Genomic DNA, 18,646 nt, shown 5'->3' on the forward strand with positions numbered 1-18,646 from the left:
TACTCTTGCAACTCGGCCAACATTGTCTACCTGATACGTTGCAAGAAAGGATGTCCCGAAGCATGGTACATTGGGGAGACCATGCAGACGCTACGACAACGGATGAATGAACATCGCTCGACAGTCACCAGGCAAGACTGTTCCCTTCCTGTTGGCGAACACTTCAGTGGTCACGGGCATTCAGCCTCTGACCTTCGGGTAAGCATTCTCCAAGGCGGCCTTCACGACACACGACAGCGCAGAGTCGCTGAACAGAGACTGATAGCCAAGTTCCGCACACATGAGGACGGTCTCAACAGGATCTTGGGTTCATGTCGCACTATCTGTAACCCCCGTGACTTGCCTGGGTTTGCAAAACCTCACTTACTGTACTGTCTGGAGACAATACACATCTCTTTAAACTGTGATCAGTGCTCCTTCCACTCACATTATCAGCCACTTCAGGTCTTGAACAGCAGGTTAGGTGTAAAGATTCGCATTCTAATCAGTAATCTCTAAACTGTCTGTGCTTTATATGCTCTGTCTGAGGCCAGAACTCTCCATTCACCTGACAAAGAGGGTGTCCCTCGAAAGCTTGTGAGTATATTATCAAATAAATAGGTTGGACTAAAACCTGGTGTTGTCAGGCTTTTTACTGTGTTTACGCCAGTCCAACGCCGGCATACCCACATCATGTCCCAGTTTGAAGCCAGGATTGTTCAAAGTTCAGATTGGTTATGTTATGGAGGTGAAGGTTGATTCCCTCGCTGAGAACTAATACTTAACCATTGAAAGAGGAGTATCTCCCCTTCGTAATGGGCTAAAATATGTGAGAATGGATAATATCTGTTCTTCGGCAACATTTAATGGTTAAATCAAAATAACTACCTGAGACTTTCTCTATAAAAGCAACAAGTAACATTTTATTTATCTAACTAACAGTGAAGGGGTTAACTGAACTAGTAACAAATAATAGAATGCTGTTTAGGTAAATACAATTCTTACTTATTAACAAAAAATATAATTTTTAGTCACTCTCCAAATACAACCAGGTTTTATCTTCTGTCTTCTTTGCTGATTTTTTTCTATCTTTACTATTGAGATAAGGCTTTCTATTAAGACATAAATGTGCTGTGTCAGAGGCAGTTGCTAGCAGAGGCAGCTTCTGTCTGGCTCATTGGAGCTGGGAGCTAGCTCTTATTCCCCCTGATGACATAGCAAAATTCCCACAATAAGATTGGTTTACAGGTTACCAAAACATCACATTCAAATCTGATAGGCTGCTGTTATTCAAATGCCTAATTTAAACTTCCAAAAACAACCTGTTGCCCTGGCATACACTACTCCCTAGCCTCACAATACAATGTTTCAGTCTATGTAATGCATGCACCTGCATTTTTCAGTGTAGAAAAAAAACTACCTTTTTTAACAGAACCATGAAATGCTTTCTCCTCTTAGCATTGTACAATTTTATAAACACCAAATTCTAACATCCTATTCCACTACACAGCAGTTATTTCATACTAATTGGCTATGGGCCAATTGCTGACAGATGGGATTAGGTGGGAGTTCAGATGTTTTGATGTATCGGTGTGGACTCGATGGGCTGTATGCTTCTATGAGTCTGTATCCCAATATATGTACTTTAATTTCAAAATTTTAATTTACTTTCCAAAAATTGTGTTCAAAGTAACTTCTCACATATACGTATATATATGTATGCCCTATATCTCTTGAGAACAACTATGGTCATCAATTATACTCAAGATTAAGGAATTTCAAAAAATTATCTTATTTCAATTTACACTTCAATCCAATCCAATTTCCATTTGATTTTAAACTATATCAAAACCACTATTGTAAAAGCACAATTAGGGGAAAACATAACACAAAACATCCACACACGTTTTTTATTAAAGACAAACATTCGCTCACAGAAGCTCCCAGCACATTACACAGCATTTTGCTTCCGTTCAATCTTAACGTTTTAAATTGCGACTAATAGCCACAGGATACATCAGACCGGGGCAAGTTCAAGGGATTAATTGCCTTTGGAAAAGGAGATGGGGGTCCCCTGTTAATGCCACATGCAAAACAGACATTCTCTTTCAGATGCAATCCACAACCCACTCCATAATCACCATCTCCCTCAGATTCAACTGTCACAAATACAGACATCCCTAACAACATTGACAGCTGAGATTTTAAATTATTAATCTCCTGCTGATACTTTGCGTAATCAGAACTTCGATTCTCTTCACTAGCATGCTTTATTTTCTCGCATTGAATTTTAAACTGACTCATATACAACATATTATCTCATTCTTTTGTTTCTAGTTTCCTACTTTTTCACACAACTTCTCATTTCTTCCCTTAATTTCTCAACTAATTCTCTTATATTTTCCAACTCAACTTAATTTTGTCTGATTTCTCACTATGCTGTTGGAACTTTACACGATTTTTTTAGAAATAGAAGAAGAAGAAGAAGTCATAGAAACCCTACAAAGCGTTTGATAAGGTTCCCCATGGTAGGCTATTGCAGAAAGTGCAGATGCATGGGATTGATGGTGATTTAGCAGTTTGGATCAGGAATTGGCAAGCTGATAGAAGACAGAGGGTGGTAGTTGATGGGAAATATTCAACCTGGAGTGCAGTTACAAGTGGTGTACCTCAAAGATCTGTTTTGAGGCCACTGCTGTTTGTCATTTTTATAAATGACCTAGATGAGGGTGTAGAAGGATGGATTAGTAAATTTGCTGACGACACCAAAGTTGGAGGAGTTGTAGACAGTGAGGAGGGATGTTACAGTTTGCAGAGGGACATAGATAAGCTACAGAGCTGGGCCGAGAGGTGGCAGATGGAGTTTAATACGGAGAAGTGTGAGGTGATTCACTTTGGTAAGAATAACAGGAGTACAGAATATAGGGCTATTGGAAGGACTCTTAGTAGTGTTGACGAGCAGAGAGATCTCGGGGTTCATGCGCATAGCTCCCTGAAAGTTGGCACCCAGGTTGATAAGGTTGTTAAGAAGGCGTACGGTGTGTTAGCTTTTATTGGTAGAGGGATTGAATTTCGGAGCCGTGAGGTCACGTTACAACTGTACAAAACTCTGGTGCGGCCGCACTTGGAGTATTGCGTACAGTTCTGGTCGCCGCATTATAAGAAAGATGTGGAGGCATTGGAAAGGGTGCAGAGGAGGTTTACCAGGATGTTGCCTGGAAGGTCTTATGAGGAAAGGCTGAGGGATTTGAGGTTATTTTCATTGGAGAGAAGAAGGTTACGAGGTGACCTGATTGAGGCATATAAGATGATCAAAGAATTGGATAGGGTGGACAGTGAGAGCATTTTACCTGGGATGGTGATGGCTAACATGAGGGGACATAGCTTTAAATTAAGGGGTGGTAATTATAGGACGTATGTCAGAGGTCGGTTCTTTACTCAGACGGTAGTAAGGTCGTGGAATGCCCTGCCTGCAGCAGTTGTGGACTCGCCAACTTTAAGGGCGTTCAAATGGTCAGTGGATAGGCATATGGATAACATTGGAATAGTTTAGGTTAGAGGGTCATTAGATTGGTTCCACTGGTCGGCGCAACATCGAGGGCCGAAGGGCCTGTACTGCGCTGTAATGTTCTATGTTCTACAGTGCAGAAAGAGGCTCTTTGGCCCATCGAGTCTGCACCAACCACAATCCCACCCAGGCCCTACCCCCACATCCCTTACACATTTACCCGCTAATCCATCTAATTTACGCATCACAGGACACTAAGGGGCAATTTTAGCATAGCCAATCAACCTAACCCGCACATCTTTGGACTATGGGAGGAAATCGGAGCACCCGAAAGAAACCCATGCAGACATGAGGCGAATGTGCAAACTCCACACAGACAGTGACCCAAGCTGGGAATTGAACCCAGATCCCTGGAGCTGTGAAGCAGCAGTGCTAGCCGCTGTGCCACCCAAAGTGTCAAGTTAGTGTGAAAACGGGAGAGATGCTGATTTGCTTTTCGGGTGACTTTTCACTCCCAATTTTATACACTTGATCTCTGACAATATTGGCCGATCTGTTTCGAGCCACAAGAGATTGTGGCTGGGGCCTAATTCGCCAGGTAGTCTGCAGCTCAAATCAGAGCCACAAACTGCGCATGCGCCGATAAAGCTCAAAAATAGCAGCTCTGCTGACAGAATACCCCTGGGCCAGATATAGCCCTCCCTTCTCCCCTACGGACATCAGAGACCTCCTCCCCTTCCCCCCCAACATCAATGACCACTTACCCCCTCAACCCCCACCACTCCCCAAACAAGCCATCCTGTGGTACATATCCCCCATACCCCCGGCCCTGATGGTTGGCTGACATGACTCTCTTGCTCTCCCCTGTCCCCGATCATCATGGAGGCACAATCAACACAAGAAAGTGCTGACTTGCTTTCCCCTTCATGGTAACAAGGCAAACTGCATTAAGCTCACTGAAATGCTCTAATGGGCGCGTGACTAGCCCACACTACCTGCCCTAACAAGGGACAGCTCTATATAGCCCCCAAGGATGAACAGACAGGCAGGCAGTGCAGGAAGAAATGGTCTGCAGGAAGAAATGGTCCCCAGGAAGACAGCTCCCCGGTTTTCAGATATGGACCTGGTGAGGTTGCTGGAGGCAGTGGAGGCAAGGCCCACCCCCCGCCCCCTCCAGCAGCATGCCATTCCAGAGGAAGAGATGGAAAAGTGGCCTGGGAGGTAGTAGCAGCATGAGGTAGTGTCAGGGGGCCAGGAGGACCAGGAAGCAGTGCCACAAAAAATTGAATGACCTAATCTGTGCGGCGAGAGTCAGTGTTTTGCCTCGTCTGGCATCTTTCCCCTAAATGATCCCCAAATTCCCCACCCCCAGCACACTGCTTGCCTTCAGCCCCTGATCCCCAAGTATTTCCTTTCTCTCACCCAAGAGCATCACAGCTCTTGTCCTCTGAGGGCGACCCACTGAAACACATGCCATCAGATTTTACATGACTTCTTTATCCCACAGATACAGGTCCTCACGCCCTTTGAGGAGCAGGCACTGGTGCTTGGGCAGAGGAGGGCATGTGGATAGTCAGTGACAGCACAGTCAGGTGGAGCATTGAAGTGAGCACTTGATAATCCTCCACTTGTTGGAAAAATCTCAAGTAAGTTGTACGCAGCCCAGATTCCTCTCCCTCCCTTTCTCCCTTTCCTTGTGTCCTGTGTTGCTGGAAGGGACCCCGCTGCGCCTGAGCCACTGACATCACAGCGCCCACTGCTGCTCCCGCCTTGACACTTGGAGGATGCCTTGGATGAAGAAACCTCCAAGGCTGGCACCATTTTTGCATCAGCTTCCACCTCGCAACTAACCATCACAGAAACTCTCACATCAGTGGCTCAAGTTAGTGCTGCAGCATCTGAGTCGCACTATGATGCGCACAACGTATTTACTGATGTACATCGGGTGAAGGAGGGAATGTCGGAGGTCTCAAGGACCTGGGGACCTACCAGAGGCAAGGACTCAGCTGGCCCCAGGCTACATGCTGGGCGATCACTTCTGCCTCAGCTGCTAGAGATGCAGCAACAGAACCAGAGAATGCAGGAGGGATTGACAGCAGCACTAGACCAACTGCAAAGTTGTTGGGAGGAGTCCCAAAGCTTTCAGGAGAACCAACTATTGCTGTGGTTCCCAGGCTAACACTGCAAGGGTGGTGTCCATGGTAGGGGCAGAAGACAAGCGATGGCAGAGTCCCAGAGGGCCACGGCTGAGAGCATCAACAGTCTTTGAGATACCGGGGTTCATCGCTGAGAGGCTTGAGAGTTCACAGGAGACCCAGCAGGCTATGGCTGGAGCCTTTGAGAACATGGCCCAGTCTCAGAGGGTCATGGCTGAGGGACTGCAGAGCTTGCAGGAGACCCAGCAGGACAGTGCCAAGACACGGCAGTTACAGCAACAGCCCTTGAGAACATGGACCAGTCACAGAGGGTCATGGATGAAGGGCTGCAGAGCATTGCCCAGTCTGAGGGTACCATTGATAGGTGGCCCCCAACACAGGTGGCCATCACAGAGGGCTCAACCACCATGGCTAGAGCACAGGTGGTCTTCTAGAACTGGCAGGCGATGCCAGAACTGCTGGAACTCACTGCAGAAGCACCACTGTCCCACGGACTGACCCAGGGGCCCACAGGAATTCCCAGGGAGAAGGGCTCAAGGCCGTGCTGGGGCCTTCCACCCAGGAGACTGTGGCTACACCTTCTGATTCTCTCCTTCTTGACACTGGAGGATCTCAGAGGCAGCAGAAAGAAGAGGGTGTCATGGATACGTCCCTGACACATGGAAGCTGGCTAAGCCCTCCAGAAGATGATCTCCAAGGGCATCACAGGCAGCTGGCCGCCTCCTCTCTCCTCTCCCCACCCACCCACTGCCACTGCCACCATATATCCTGGGCAGACATCGAGACGTAGTGGTAGGCCATGTAAGGTTAAGACATTGTAACAGCATTAAGATGGCATGGATGAAGGACATCACAAGGTAAATAGAATATTTAGGCACTTTAAAGTCTCAAATTCATATGTTATGTCATCACTTTTTGGGAAACCACTATTATTGGCAACAGTAAATGTTATTTCACCCCACACCTGTTCTTACCTTGTCTCTAATTAGCCTCTAACAAGGATGCACTTCCCCCAACGGTTGCCGGAGGGACCCTGCATGTTAATATCAATTGGGGAGGCCCCTCGATGCACTGCTGCTACTTAGAAAATCGAAGCAAAAAACAAAGCAGGAACCCCATATGTCCCATAAGCCTGCCAATTCTTCTCTTCACCTCCTGCCGATTCCTACCAATTGTGTAACCAGAAACCAATCACATGGCTGGAACGGCCAATGAAATTACTTGTAAATGGTGCCATTTGTTCAGATGGCATGTCTTTCACATAATGGCAATAAAATTTAATTCCTCCCCAACTGACATCAATATGCAGGATTCCTCCGGCAACAATCGGGGTAAGTGCATCCCTGTTAGAGGCTAATTAGAGACAAGGTAGGAACAGGTGTGGGGTGAAATAACCTTTATTGTTGCCAAAAATGGTGGTTTCCCAATAAGTGATAATATAACATGTGAACTTGAAACTTTGAAGTGCCACCCATGCCATCTTAATGCCGTTACAACTATTTAACCTTACCTTGTTTAAGCTCGTTCTGCTGTTGTTTTAGTACACCAAATGAAATTCCTGGGTTACTTTTAACCACTTGGCAAATAAAAGGCTCGATCTCAGAGTAGCTGCTTTTATTGAGACCCCATTGGGACGCCAATATTACTCGGCTATCAATCTAAACACCCTCCAAGCATTCCAGTTTAATGAGACAAAAAGAACAGGATTGAACTCTTGAATTCATCCAACAATCTCTTTATTTAATACTTAGGTACCGACTAAAACTTAAACAGTGGCAATTCTTACTCTTTTACTGAGCTTTAACTCTTAATTGTACATTCCTGTCAACTGAACTTTAACTTCAATTATTTCAGTGAAAATAGATAGTTTAGGAAAACCTTGGCCAAGAAATGTTCCCGACGAAGAATCTATCTTCTCTCTGAAGAATTCTTTAGGGCACACTTTTTACAATGGTGAATTTCTATAGGGTTGTCTTTGGCAAACAAAGGACTGTACATCTCTTATCTACAAATTCTTCTCTTGCTTCCAGAAGTGCTCTGTCATCCAGCCAATTGTGTAACCAGAAACCGATCACATGGCTTGAACAGCCAATGAAATTACTTGTAAATGACGCCATTTGTTCAGATGGCATGTCTCTCACATAACAGCAGTAAAATTTAATGCCTTCCAGACTGCTCAAAAGTAAATAACTCCCCATATTTGGTCAACATAAAAAGCTTCCCAGACCAGAACCCTGACTCAGTAACTTTGTGACTTCCATCTGGTTTTAATTGTAAATTGATCAAGCATCCCAGCCTGCTTAACTCAGCCAGAATAGTCATTTAAAATCTAATATTGCCATTGTTGTAGTTGTTATTTCTTCATCTATACTGTTCACAGTATATAAATGACCAGGGTGAGAAAACCAAATATAACATTTCCAAGTTTGGTGACGATACAAAACTGGATAGAATTGTGAAGATGATGCAAAGTGATTTAGACAATTTGAGAGAATGGACAAACAAAAGGCAGATGCAGTACAACATGGCTAAATATGAAGTTATACACTTTGGTACGAAAAACAGAAAGATAGAATATTATTTAAATGGTAATACATTGGGAAGTCTGGATGTACAAAGGTACACCAGTCATAATGAGGTTTAATGCATGGAAATAGGCCCTTTGGCCCAACTTGTCCATGCTGCCCAGTTTTTAACCACCAAGTCCCAGTTGCCTGCATTTGGCCCTCTATATCCATCTTACCCGTGTAAGTGTCTAAGTGCTTTTTAAAAGACAAAATTGGATCTGCCTCTGGCAGCTCATTTCAAACACTCACCACCCTCAGTGAAAAGAATTGCCCCTCTGGACCCTTTTGTATCTCTGCCCTCTCACCTTAAACCTATGCCCTCTAGTTTTAGACTCCCCTACCTTTGGGAAAAGATATTGACCATCTAGCTGATCTATGCCCCTCATTATTTTATAGATATTTATAAAGTGACCCCCTCCTACACTTCAGAGAAAAAAGTCCCAGTCCATCCAGCCCCTCCTTATAACTCAAACCATCAAGTCCTGGTAGCATCCTAATAAATCTTTTTGGCACTGTTTCTAGTTTAATAATATCCTTTCTATAATAGGGTGACTAGAACTGTACACAGTATTCCAAGTGTGGCCTTACCAATGTCTTGTACAACTTCAACAAGACATCCCAATTCCTGTATTCAGTGTTGTGACCAATGAAACCAAGCATGCTGAATGCTTTCTTCAGCATCTGTCCACCTGTGATCCCGCTTTCAACGAATTATGAATATGTACCCCCCACACCTTTGTTCTATAATTCTCCCCAGTGCCCCACCATTAACTGATATTGTTATAAAACAGAGGTTGACCCCCTCTGAGAACTAACACCTAACCACTCAAAGAGGAGTACTTTGCCTCATAATCTGTTAAAAATGTGAGAAGTAATATGACGTGGGGGTCTTCATTAACAAACCAAATAAAACACTATTCTACTGGAATGCTGTTTAGATAAATACAATTCCCACTTATTCACAAAAAAAATAGAACTTTTAGTTAGTCTCTAAATTTCAACCAGGTTTGTCATCTTCCAGAATCTTCTGTCTGGAGTCTGTCTTTTTTTAGTACTTTTGATATTCATAGAACATAGAACATTACAGCACAGCACAGTACAGGTCCTTCGGCCCCCCAATGTTGCGCTGACCTGTGAAGCCAATCTAAAGCCCGTCTAACCTACACTATTCCAATATCATCCATATGTTTATCCAATGACCATTTAAATGCCCTTAATGTTGGCGAATCCACTACTGTTGCAGGCAGGGCATTCCACACTCTTACTACTCTCTGAGTAAAGAACCTACCTCTGACATCTGTCCTATATCTATCACCCCTCAATTTAAAGCTATGTCCCATCATACTACCATCCGGGGAAAAAGGCTTTCGCTGTCCATCCTATCTAATCCTCTGATCATCTTATATGCTTCTATTAAGTCACCTCTTAACCTTCTTCTGTCTAACGAAAACATCCTCAAGTCCCTCAGCCTTTCCTCATAAGACCTTCCCACCATACCAGGCAACACCCTGGTAAATCTCCTCTCCACCCTTTCCAATGCTTCCATATCCTTCCTATAATGCGGCAACCAGAACTGTACACAATACTCCCAAGTGTGGCCGCATCAGAGTTTTGTACAGCTGCAACATGACCTCATCACTCCTGAACTCAGTCGCTCTACCAATAAAAGCTAACACACCATATGCCTTCTTAACAACCCAATGAACCTGGGTGCTAACTTTCAGGGATCTATGCACATGGACACAGAGACCTCTCTGCTCAACCAAGTACCATTAGCCCAGTACTCTGTATTCCTGTTACTCCTTCCAAGGTGAATCACTTTACATTTTCCATATTAAGCTCCATTTGCCGTCTCTCAGCCCAGCTCTGCAGCTTATCTATGTCCCTCTGTAACCTGAAACATCCTTCCGCACTGTCCACAACTCCACCGACTTTAGTGGCATCCGCAAATTTACTAACCCATCCTTCTACACCTTCATCCAGGTCATTTATAAAAATGACAAACAGCAGTGATCCCAAAACAGATCCTTGCAGTACACCACTAGTAACTGAACTCCAGGATGAATATTTCCCATCAACCACCACCCTCTGTCTTCTTGCAGCTAGCCAATTTCTGATCCAAACTGCTAAATCACCCTCAATCCCTTCTTCTGCAATGGTTTACAGTGGGGAATCTTATCAAAAGCTTTACTGAAATCCATGTATACCACATCAACTGCCCTACCCTTATCCATCTCTTTGGTCACCTCAAAGAACTCAATAAGGTTTGTCTTGCATGACCTGCCCTTCACAAAACCGTGCTGACTATCCCTAATCAAAGTATTGCTTTCTAGATGATTATAAATGCTATCTCTTATAATCCTTTCCAAAACTTTGCCCACAACAGAAGTAAGGCTCAGTAGTCTATAATTACCAGGATTGTCTCTACTCCTCTTCTTGAACAAGGGGACAACATTTGCTATCCTCCAGTCTTCTGGCACCATTCCTATAGATAATGACGACCTAAAGATCAAAGCCAAAGGTTCTGCAGTCTTCTCCTTAGTCTCCCACAGAATCCTAGGATAAATCCCATCCAGCCCAGGGGACCACTCAGATGAGGCTGTGAACTAAAAGTTATTAGCTGTGGCAGAGAATAGTTGCTGTGTCTCTCAGGTTCTGAGAGCCGTCCTTTATGCCCCTGATGACAAACCTACATCTCCACCATAGGATTGGTTCTCAGGTTACCAAAAGATCAAATTTAAATCCAATAGGCTGCTGGTAGCTAAGTACCTATTTTAAATTGATTGGTTAAAATTCATAAGTCTTTTCTGATTCAGATGCCTGAAGCTTGTTACCACCGTAATTCTTCCAAGGTGGCCTGATTGATTTAAAGACTAGATCTTTTTATTAACATTTTACTTTTACAAAAGGCAATAAAAAATATTTAATTCAAGGAAAATATTCAATTAAACAATCTTTATTAATACATTGAAATGTTTGAATAACAACTTAATATCAAAAAATGAAAACAAACATACAATTAAAACAAGACACAGCTCATTTTGGCCCAAAATGACAGACCTGTGTATCCACCTACACAGCTAATGGCTCGCAGGCTTTTCACAAAGATCTCAGATTTCATGCCAAAAAAGGAGAATAGTTACAGAGGTTTACAGCATGGAAACAGGCCCTTCTGCCCAATTTGTTCATGCCACCCTTATATTTTTTTAAACCCCAAAGCTAATCCCAATTGCCTGCATTTGGCCGATATCCCTCTATAACCATTGTACCCATAAAACTATTTAAATGCTTTTTAAAAGATAAAATTGTACCCACCTCTGCTACTACCTCTGGCAGCTTGTTCCAGACACTCACCACCCTCTGTGTGAAAAAATTGCCCCTCTGGATACTTTCGTATCTCTCCCCTCTCACCTTAAACCTATGCCATCTAGTTTTAGATTCCCCTACTTTGGGAAAAGACATTGGCTATCTACCTTGTCTATGCCCCTCAGTATTTTATAGACCTATATAAGGTCACCCCTGAGCCTCCAATGCTCCAGAGAATGAAATCCCAGTCTATTCAGCCTCTCCTTATAACTCAATCCATCAAGTCCCGGTAGCATCCTAGTAAATCTTTTCTGCACTCTTTCTAGTTTAATAATATCCTTTCTATAATAGGATGACCAGAATTACACACCGTATTCCAAGTGTGGCCTTACCAATGTCTTGTGCAACCTTAACAAGACGTCCCAACTCCTGTATTCAGTGTTCTGACCGATGAAACCAAGCATGCTGAATGCCTTCTTCACCACTCTGTCCACCTGTGATTCCACTTTCAAGGAGCTATGAACCTGTACCCCTAGATCTCTTTGTTCTGTAACTCTCCCCAACGCCCTACCATTAACTGAGTAAGTCCTGCCCTGGTTTAATCTATCAAAATGCATTATCTCGCATTTGTTTAAATACTTTTTTGTCTAAATACTATACTTTAAAATCGGATTAATCAGCCCAGCACTTAATTAACAATAATTTTATTCATTCATTGATTTGTCAATCTACTGATGATACGTCTTTCAATCAATAATTCTCTGGCACCTTCAAATATAGCTTCAGTTATAGTCAGTGCATTTCACAGAAGTTTCCTCCCAAAAAATGGCTTCTTATGATTCAGCATTTTCTCTAACCAATTTAAACTGGTTCTATTGAAGGCATCTTTATCTATTGGACATATTTTCTCTGGTTTAGATATGCATTGGTAATTTACTTTGTTGCATTATTTGTGCCTGACTTGTGCCTGATCTTTCATGAACACGTCTTTCATTTTACTGGTATGTTACAAGTTCATTTCCCAACAAGACAAAACTCATTTCTGAGAGAACATCATTGATACGTCGCATATATATTTTGTAGTATTATTCAATACTACAAATAAACCATATATTAATACTTTAGCTGCATTACATATATTAATAGATTAGCTGCTAATTATCCTTAAATTGGGCACGTTAAATTAATCAGAATTCTCAACTACAAATTCCATTTTTCTAACTGATTTTTCTTATCTTTGGTATTGATCTGCTGTCTGGCTTTTGTCCCAGAATATTTACTACTTTATGTTTCAGTTTCTTAATCAACACGTCCATTATGTTTTTCGACATCTTTCAGTTACAATTTATCTTGCACATTGGCCTTGAACAAAGTAATGTTGAATTGTCATTCATGTACAATTTATAACATATATACAGAAAAGTTAATACAATTCAATTACTTATTTAAAATAGCTGTTTATCTGATGTGAGGTTGATTCTTATACCTAATTCCTAATCTACCTAGTTCCTTCTTCTGTTAATTCCCATCTACCCCAAGGCAACCATGCTGCCTGGCCCTTCAAAACAATGGCCGCGAGTCTCCCAAAAGTGCTGAATTGGCATTAAACTGTTAACTAAATCCTGACTGCTCTGTCAGTTCAGCTTCTCACCTGAATCTCCACACTCTGTGCACTGAAGAGGTCCGAGTCATGAATTTCATTAAAAACCCAGGTGGGCGGGGCCTATTCACACCAGAGTTTGACAGTTCTGGAGCTCTGCACACGCACAGTGGCCCCAAACTGTCAACTTCTTGTTTGCTGGCCAGACTGATTGCTGGCCAGTCTCGGACACCTGCACTGCTGCCTCTCCAGCCTCTCCCATGGCCCGCTCGTGGCCCCAATAACAATTTCTGGGCCAGCCCCAATCCCTCTGCCCTGGAGCGCCCTGCTGTCCAGGCCCCAACCCCCAGCAGTAGCGTTCACTCCACCCCCTCACCCCGGCAGAATCCCATCCCCGCTCCCCACTGACCCCCCTTTCTTCCCCCCTCCCTCGAAGCAAGCATCATCCTCTCCCCAACCCACCCCAATTGCTGCCCTCTGTCTATGCTAGACAGATCCCCAATGCAGAATGGCAGCAGAACCCCACACCCCCACCAATTGCCCCTAGGCCCCACCCCTTGGCACTTTCCAATGCCCAGGGGCTGACATTGCCAGAGTGCCCAAACCCCTTGCCACCCCACCACCCCTGAGGGGGCCCAATTGCCCCTTTCACTCCGGCGGGGTCTCCTGCTAGTTCCCCGAATGTGGGAAGCTAGTCTGAATCCCGCTGGAATGAAATACCCCTGGCAGGGTGGGAGATTCCATCGGGACCTTAAAGATCCTGATAATTAACTCATATGCATATTTAAAACAGATTAAAAATAGATTTAAGTGACTTAACTGCCTTTCTGCCACTTTCCAGCGTGATCTGACTGGCAGCTGTTCACCAGCTCTGGGAGATGCGCATGCATTCCCCACGCATGCGCAAATCCCTATTTAAGGCTGCACATCTACCGCAGTCAGAGAGAAATGTTGCGGGTTGCAGTAGGAGAATTGCGGTCCATGTTTTAGTCTGGCCCTCCATGCACCTGCACCTTTGTTTTTAAACACTAAGTATATAAAAAAATACTTTTTTTTAGAAGAGACTATGCAATATTTTCACCTCTTAGAATTTTACAATTTTTGAATAGTGTTATAAACACCAAGTTCCCAGTTGTTAATGCTTTTTAATACACCTAACACTTCCTCCTTCAGAATGATGACTTACCCTAAAGGGTTTACATACCCCGCCAAGACAGCATCAATCAATGTGTCCCTCCTTTGTGAATACTGATGCAAAGTACTCATTGAGGATCTCACCGACTTCCTTTGATTCTATGCATAATTTCTCTCCTTGATCCTTGAGTGGACGAACTCTTTCTCTAGTTACCCTCTTGTAAATATGTATAAAATACCTTGGGGTTCTCCTTGATCCTGCCTGCCAAGGACATTTTGTGACCCCCTTTTTGCCCTCCTAACTCTCTGTTTGAATTATTTTCTACTTTCCCTGTATTCTTCAAGTGCTTCATCTGCTTTTAGTTGCCTAGATCTTATGTTTGCATCCTTTTTCTTTTTGATTAGACTCGTAATTTCCCTGGTCATCCACAGTTCTTGAATCCTGCCTTTCTTGTCCTTCCTTTTTACAGGCAGAGGCCTGCACTCTGATCAACTGCTCCTTTAAAGACTCCCACATGCCAGATTGGATTTACTGTCTCCCAAACAACAGCCTCCAAATCTTGCCTAATCCAGTTGTAGTTAGCCTTCCCCCAATTTAGCACCTTAACCCTGGGACAATACTTGTCCTTTTCCATGAGTATCTGAAAACTTACGGAATTGTGGTCACTGTTCGCCACATTCCCCCATTGCAACTTTAATGACCTGATCGTGCTCATTCCCTAGTACCAGGTTCAGTATAGCCCCCTTTCTAGTTGGACTATCTACATATTGTTCCAAAAAATCTTCATGAACACAATTAACAAATTCCGATTCCTAGCCCTAAGGGATTTCCAGTCAATATGAGGAAAATTAAAGTCTTCCACTACAACGACCCTATTATTTCTATATCTGTCTGATGACATTTCTGTTCTTCAATTTCCTGAGGTCTGTAGTACACCTCCTCATAGTGACTGTCTTCTTCCTATTTCTGAGTTCTACCCACAGTGCCTCATTACATGATTCCTCCAAGGTATCCTCCCTCTGTACATGTAATATGTTCCCTAACCAGTATTGCAACTCCCCCACCTCTTTAATCTTGCCCTCTGTCTCACTTAAAACACCTATATTTCAGAACATTTAGCTACCAGTCCTGTCCCTCTTTTAACCAAGTTCCTGTTACCGCTATCACATGCAAGTTCTGCACATTAATCAAGGTTTTAAGTTCATCTGTCTTACCTGTTATACTACTTGCTTTGCACTCCAGACCTCTAGGCATACTGAGTTTGACCTCCCCCAGCCTGCTCTCCCTCTTAGCTAGCCTGGCATTGGTCCCATACTCATCTCCAGTCTCTACACTTGCTGATTCCCACTTCCCGCCACACCACTTTAAACCCACCCGAACCAAAGTAGCAAACCTCCCAGCCAGGATATTGATGCCCTTCCTGTTCAGATGTAACCCATCCTTCTTGTATATGTCCTACCTTCCCTGGTAGACATCCCAATGATCCACAAATCTGGAGCCCTCCCTTCTGGCCCAGTTCTTAAGCCACATGTTCAGCTGCACTGTCCTCATGTTCTTGGCCTCACTAGCCAGTGGCATGGGAGTAATTCTGAGATTATTACTCTTGAGGTACTGCTTTTTAATCTGCTACCTGCCTAAATTGTCTTTGTAGGACCTCACCACTCTTTCTACCTATATCATTCATGCTAATGTGGACAGTGACATCTGTCTGATTTTCCTCTGTTTTAGGATGCTTCGCTTTGTTTGCTTTTTTGCTTTTCACGCTTTATGATGTCATCAGAATCCATTGATTCCATTAGTTATCTTGAAATTGCTTCCATGCAGTATTTGTATTGATATAAATGAGAATTTGGCTTCACTGTCAATGGGACAATATTTGCTCAGTACAAAGCCTGTCACTGTTAACCTCCACCTCACCCTGTACTAACCTTATTTGACAGTTTGTGATCATTCATTATTTGAGATTTTGTCAAAATTCACAGAGTTATGACAAAGACTTGTATGAATTCAAAAATTATCATGCTGAGAAAACCAGAGGAAACTCTCACAAAGGAAGAATGTGCAAACTCCATAGAGACAGTGACCCAAGCCGGGAATGGAACCCAGGTCCCTGGACCTGTGAGGCAGCAGTGCCTCAGTGTCCCATAATAATAAAGAAATGATAAATTCTTTATTAGTTTCTTCACACATTCACACAAAACAGTATTTTAGCCTCTGATAGATCATTTGTTTTTCCAAAGCTCAATTTGTTTCCATGTTGGTTACGTGTAGTCTCTGATTACAGCTGAACATTTTAAAGGAAGTTCATCAAGATGAGCTGGGTCGAATTTCTGAAGACCTGGAAGATGAACTGGGCGCCCGCTGCAGCATGGATAAGAAACTTGCAGAACTGCGAGCTGAGGTACTCAATAGCCACATGTCTGCCTGTCTAGAGTCCTTTGTGCATGACCAGCTGTCAAATTTCAGTGTATGGGTTTCAGGAATGAACAATTCAGCCTACACATTTCTTCCAGTATTCAGTGAGGTGTTGTTTGCAAAGCAATTCCATTTAGAACATAGAACATTACAGCGCAGAACAGGCCCTTCGGCCCACGATGTTGCGCCGACCAGTTAAAAAAAAACAATGACCCACTAACCTAAACCAATCCCTTTTCGTCCATAAACCTGTCCACAGACCTCTTAAACGCCCCCAAACTAGGCGCATTTACAACTGCAGCAGGCAGGGCATTCCAATCCCTCACCACCCTCTGGGTAAAGAACCTACCCCTGACATCTGTCCTATAACTACCCTCCCTTAGTTTAAAGCCATGCCCCCTCGTGCTAGATTTTTCCATCAGAGGAAAAAGGCTATCACTATCCACCCTATCTAAACCTCTAATCATCTTATATGCTTCAATAAGATCCCCTCTTAGCCGCCTTCTTTCCAGCGAAAACAACCCCAAATCCCTCAGCCTCTCCTCATAGGATCTCCCCTCCATACCAGGCAACATCCTGGTAAACCTCCTCTGCACCCTCTCCAAAGCCTCCACATCCTTCCTGTAATGTGGGGACCAGAACTGCACACAATACTCCAAGTGCAGCCGCACCAGAGTTGTGTACAGTTGCAACATAACGCTATGACTCCTAAATTCAATCCCCCCTACCAATAAACGCCAAGACACTGTATGCCTTCTTAACAACCTTATCTACTTGATTCCCAACTTTCAGGGATCTATGTACACATACACCTAGATCCCTCTGCTCCTCCACACTATTCAAAGTCTTCCCGTTAGCCCTATACTCAACACATCAGTTATTCCTACCAAAGTGAATTACCTCACATTTCTCTGCATTAAACTCCATCCGCCACCTCTCGGCCCAGCTCTGCAACCTGTCTAAGTCTTCCTGCAAACTATGACACCCTTCCTCACTATCTACCACACCTCCGACTTTGGTGTCATCAGCAAATTTACTGATCCACCCAACTATACCCTCATCCAGATCATTAATAAAAATCACAAACAGCAGTGGCCCCAACACAGATCCCTGAGGCACACCACTTGTAACCGAACTCCATGATGAATATTTACCGTCAACCACTACCCTCTGTCTCCTATCCGCTAGCCAATTCCTAATCCGGTTCCCTAGATCACCCCCAATCCCATACATCTGCATTCTGTGCAGAAGCCTACCATGGTGAACCTTATCAAACGCCTTACTAAAATCCATATACACCACGTCCACTGCCTTACCCCCATCCACTTCTTTGGTCACTTTCTCAAAAAACTCAATAAGGTTAGTAAGGCACGACCTACCCGCCACAAAACCATGCTGACTATCTCCAATCAACTCATTACTCTCCAAATAACTATAAATCCTATCCCTAATAATTTTTTCCAAAACCTTGCCCACAACAGAAGTGAGACTCACCGGTCTATAATTCCCGGGGAAGTCTCTGTTCCCCTTCTTAAACAATGGGACAACATTTGCTAACCTCCAATCATCGGGAACTATACCAGAGGCCAACGATGACCTGAAGATCAGAGCCAGAGGCTCTGCAATCACTTCTCTTGCCTCCCAGAGAATCCTGGGGTAAATCCCATCCGGACCAGGGGACTTATCTATTTTCAGACCCTCCAGAATATCCAGCACATCCTCCTTATCAACTGTAACACTGTCAATTCTACTCCCCTGCAACCCAGTGCAACCTCCTCAGCTATATCCATGTCCCCCTGCGTGAACACCGAAGAGAAATATTGGTTCAATGCTTCACCAATCTCCTCCGGTTCCACACATAACTTCCCTCTGCCGTCTATAACTGGCCCTAACCTTGCCCTAACCAACCTTCTGTTCTTGACATACCTATAGAACGCCTTAGGATTCTCCTTAACCCTATCAGCCAAAGTCTTCTCATGT

At 43.7% G+C, this 18,646-nt stretch overlaps 1 protein-coding gene across 4 annotated transcripts in view; it reads left to right on the forward strand.

The window, feature by feature from the left end:
- The window catches only part of LOC145342085 (coiled-coil domain-containing protein 102A-like), a 200,961-nt gene that overhangs the window by 103,847 nt on the left and 78,468 nt on the right, over positions 1 to 18,646 (forward strand). For all 4 annotated transcript variants that reach the window (XR_013886506.1, XM_080187294.1, XM_080187295.1 and 1 more), the window contains exon 5: positions 16,536 to 16,652. Coding sequence is in view for 3 of the 4 variants with exons in the window: in XM_080187294.1 (XP_080043420.1) it covers positions 16,536 to 16,652 (117 nt within the window). In the remaining variant the exon portion in view is untranslated. The remainder of the gene's footprint in view (positions 1 to 16,535; positions 16,653 to 18,646) is intronic.

Source organism: Carcharhinus amblyrhynchos, chromosome 4 (assembly GCF_965287045.1).
Source record: "Carcharhinus amblyrhynchos chromosome 4, sCarAmb.v2.hapA, whole genome shotgun sequence".
Classification (NCBI taxonomy): Eukaryota; Metazoa; Chordata; class Chondrichthyes; order Carcharhiniformes; family Carcharhinidae; genus Carcharhinus; species Carcharhinus amblyrhynchos.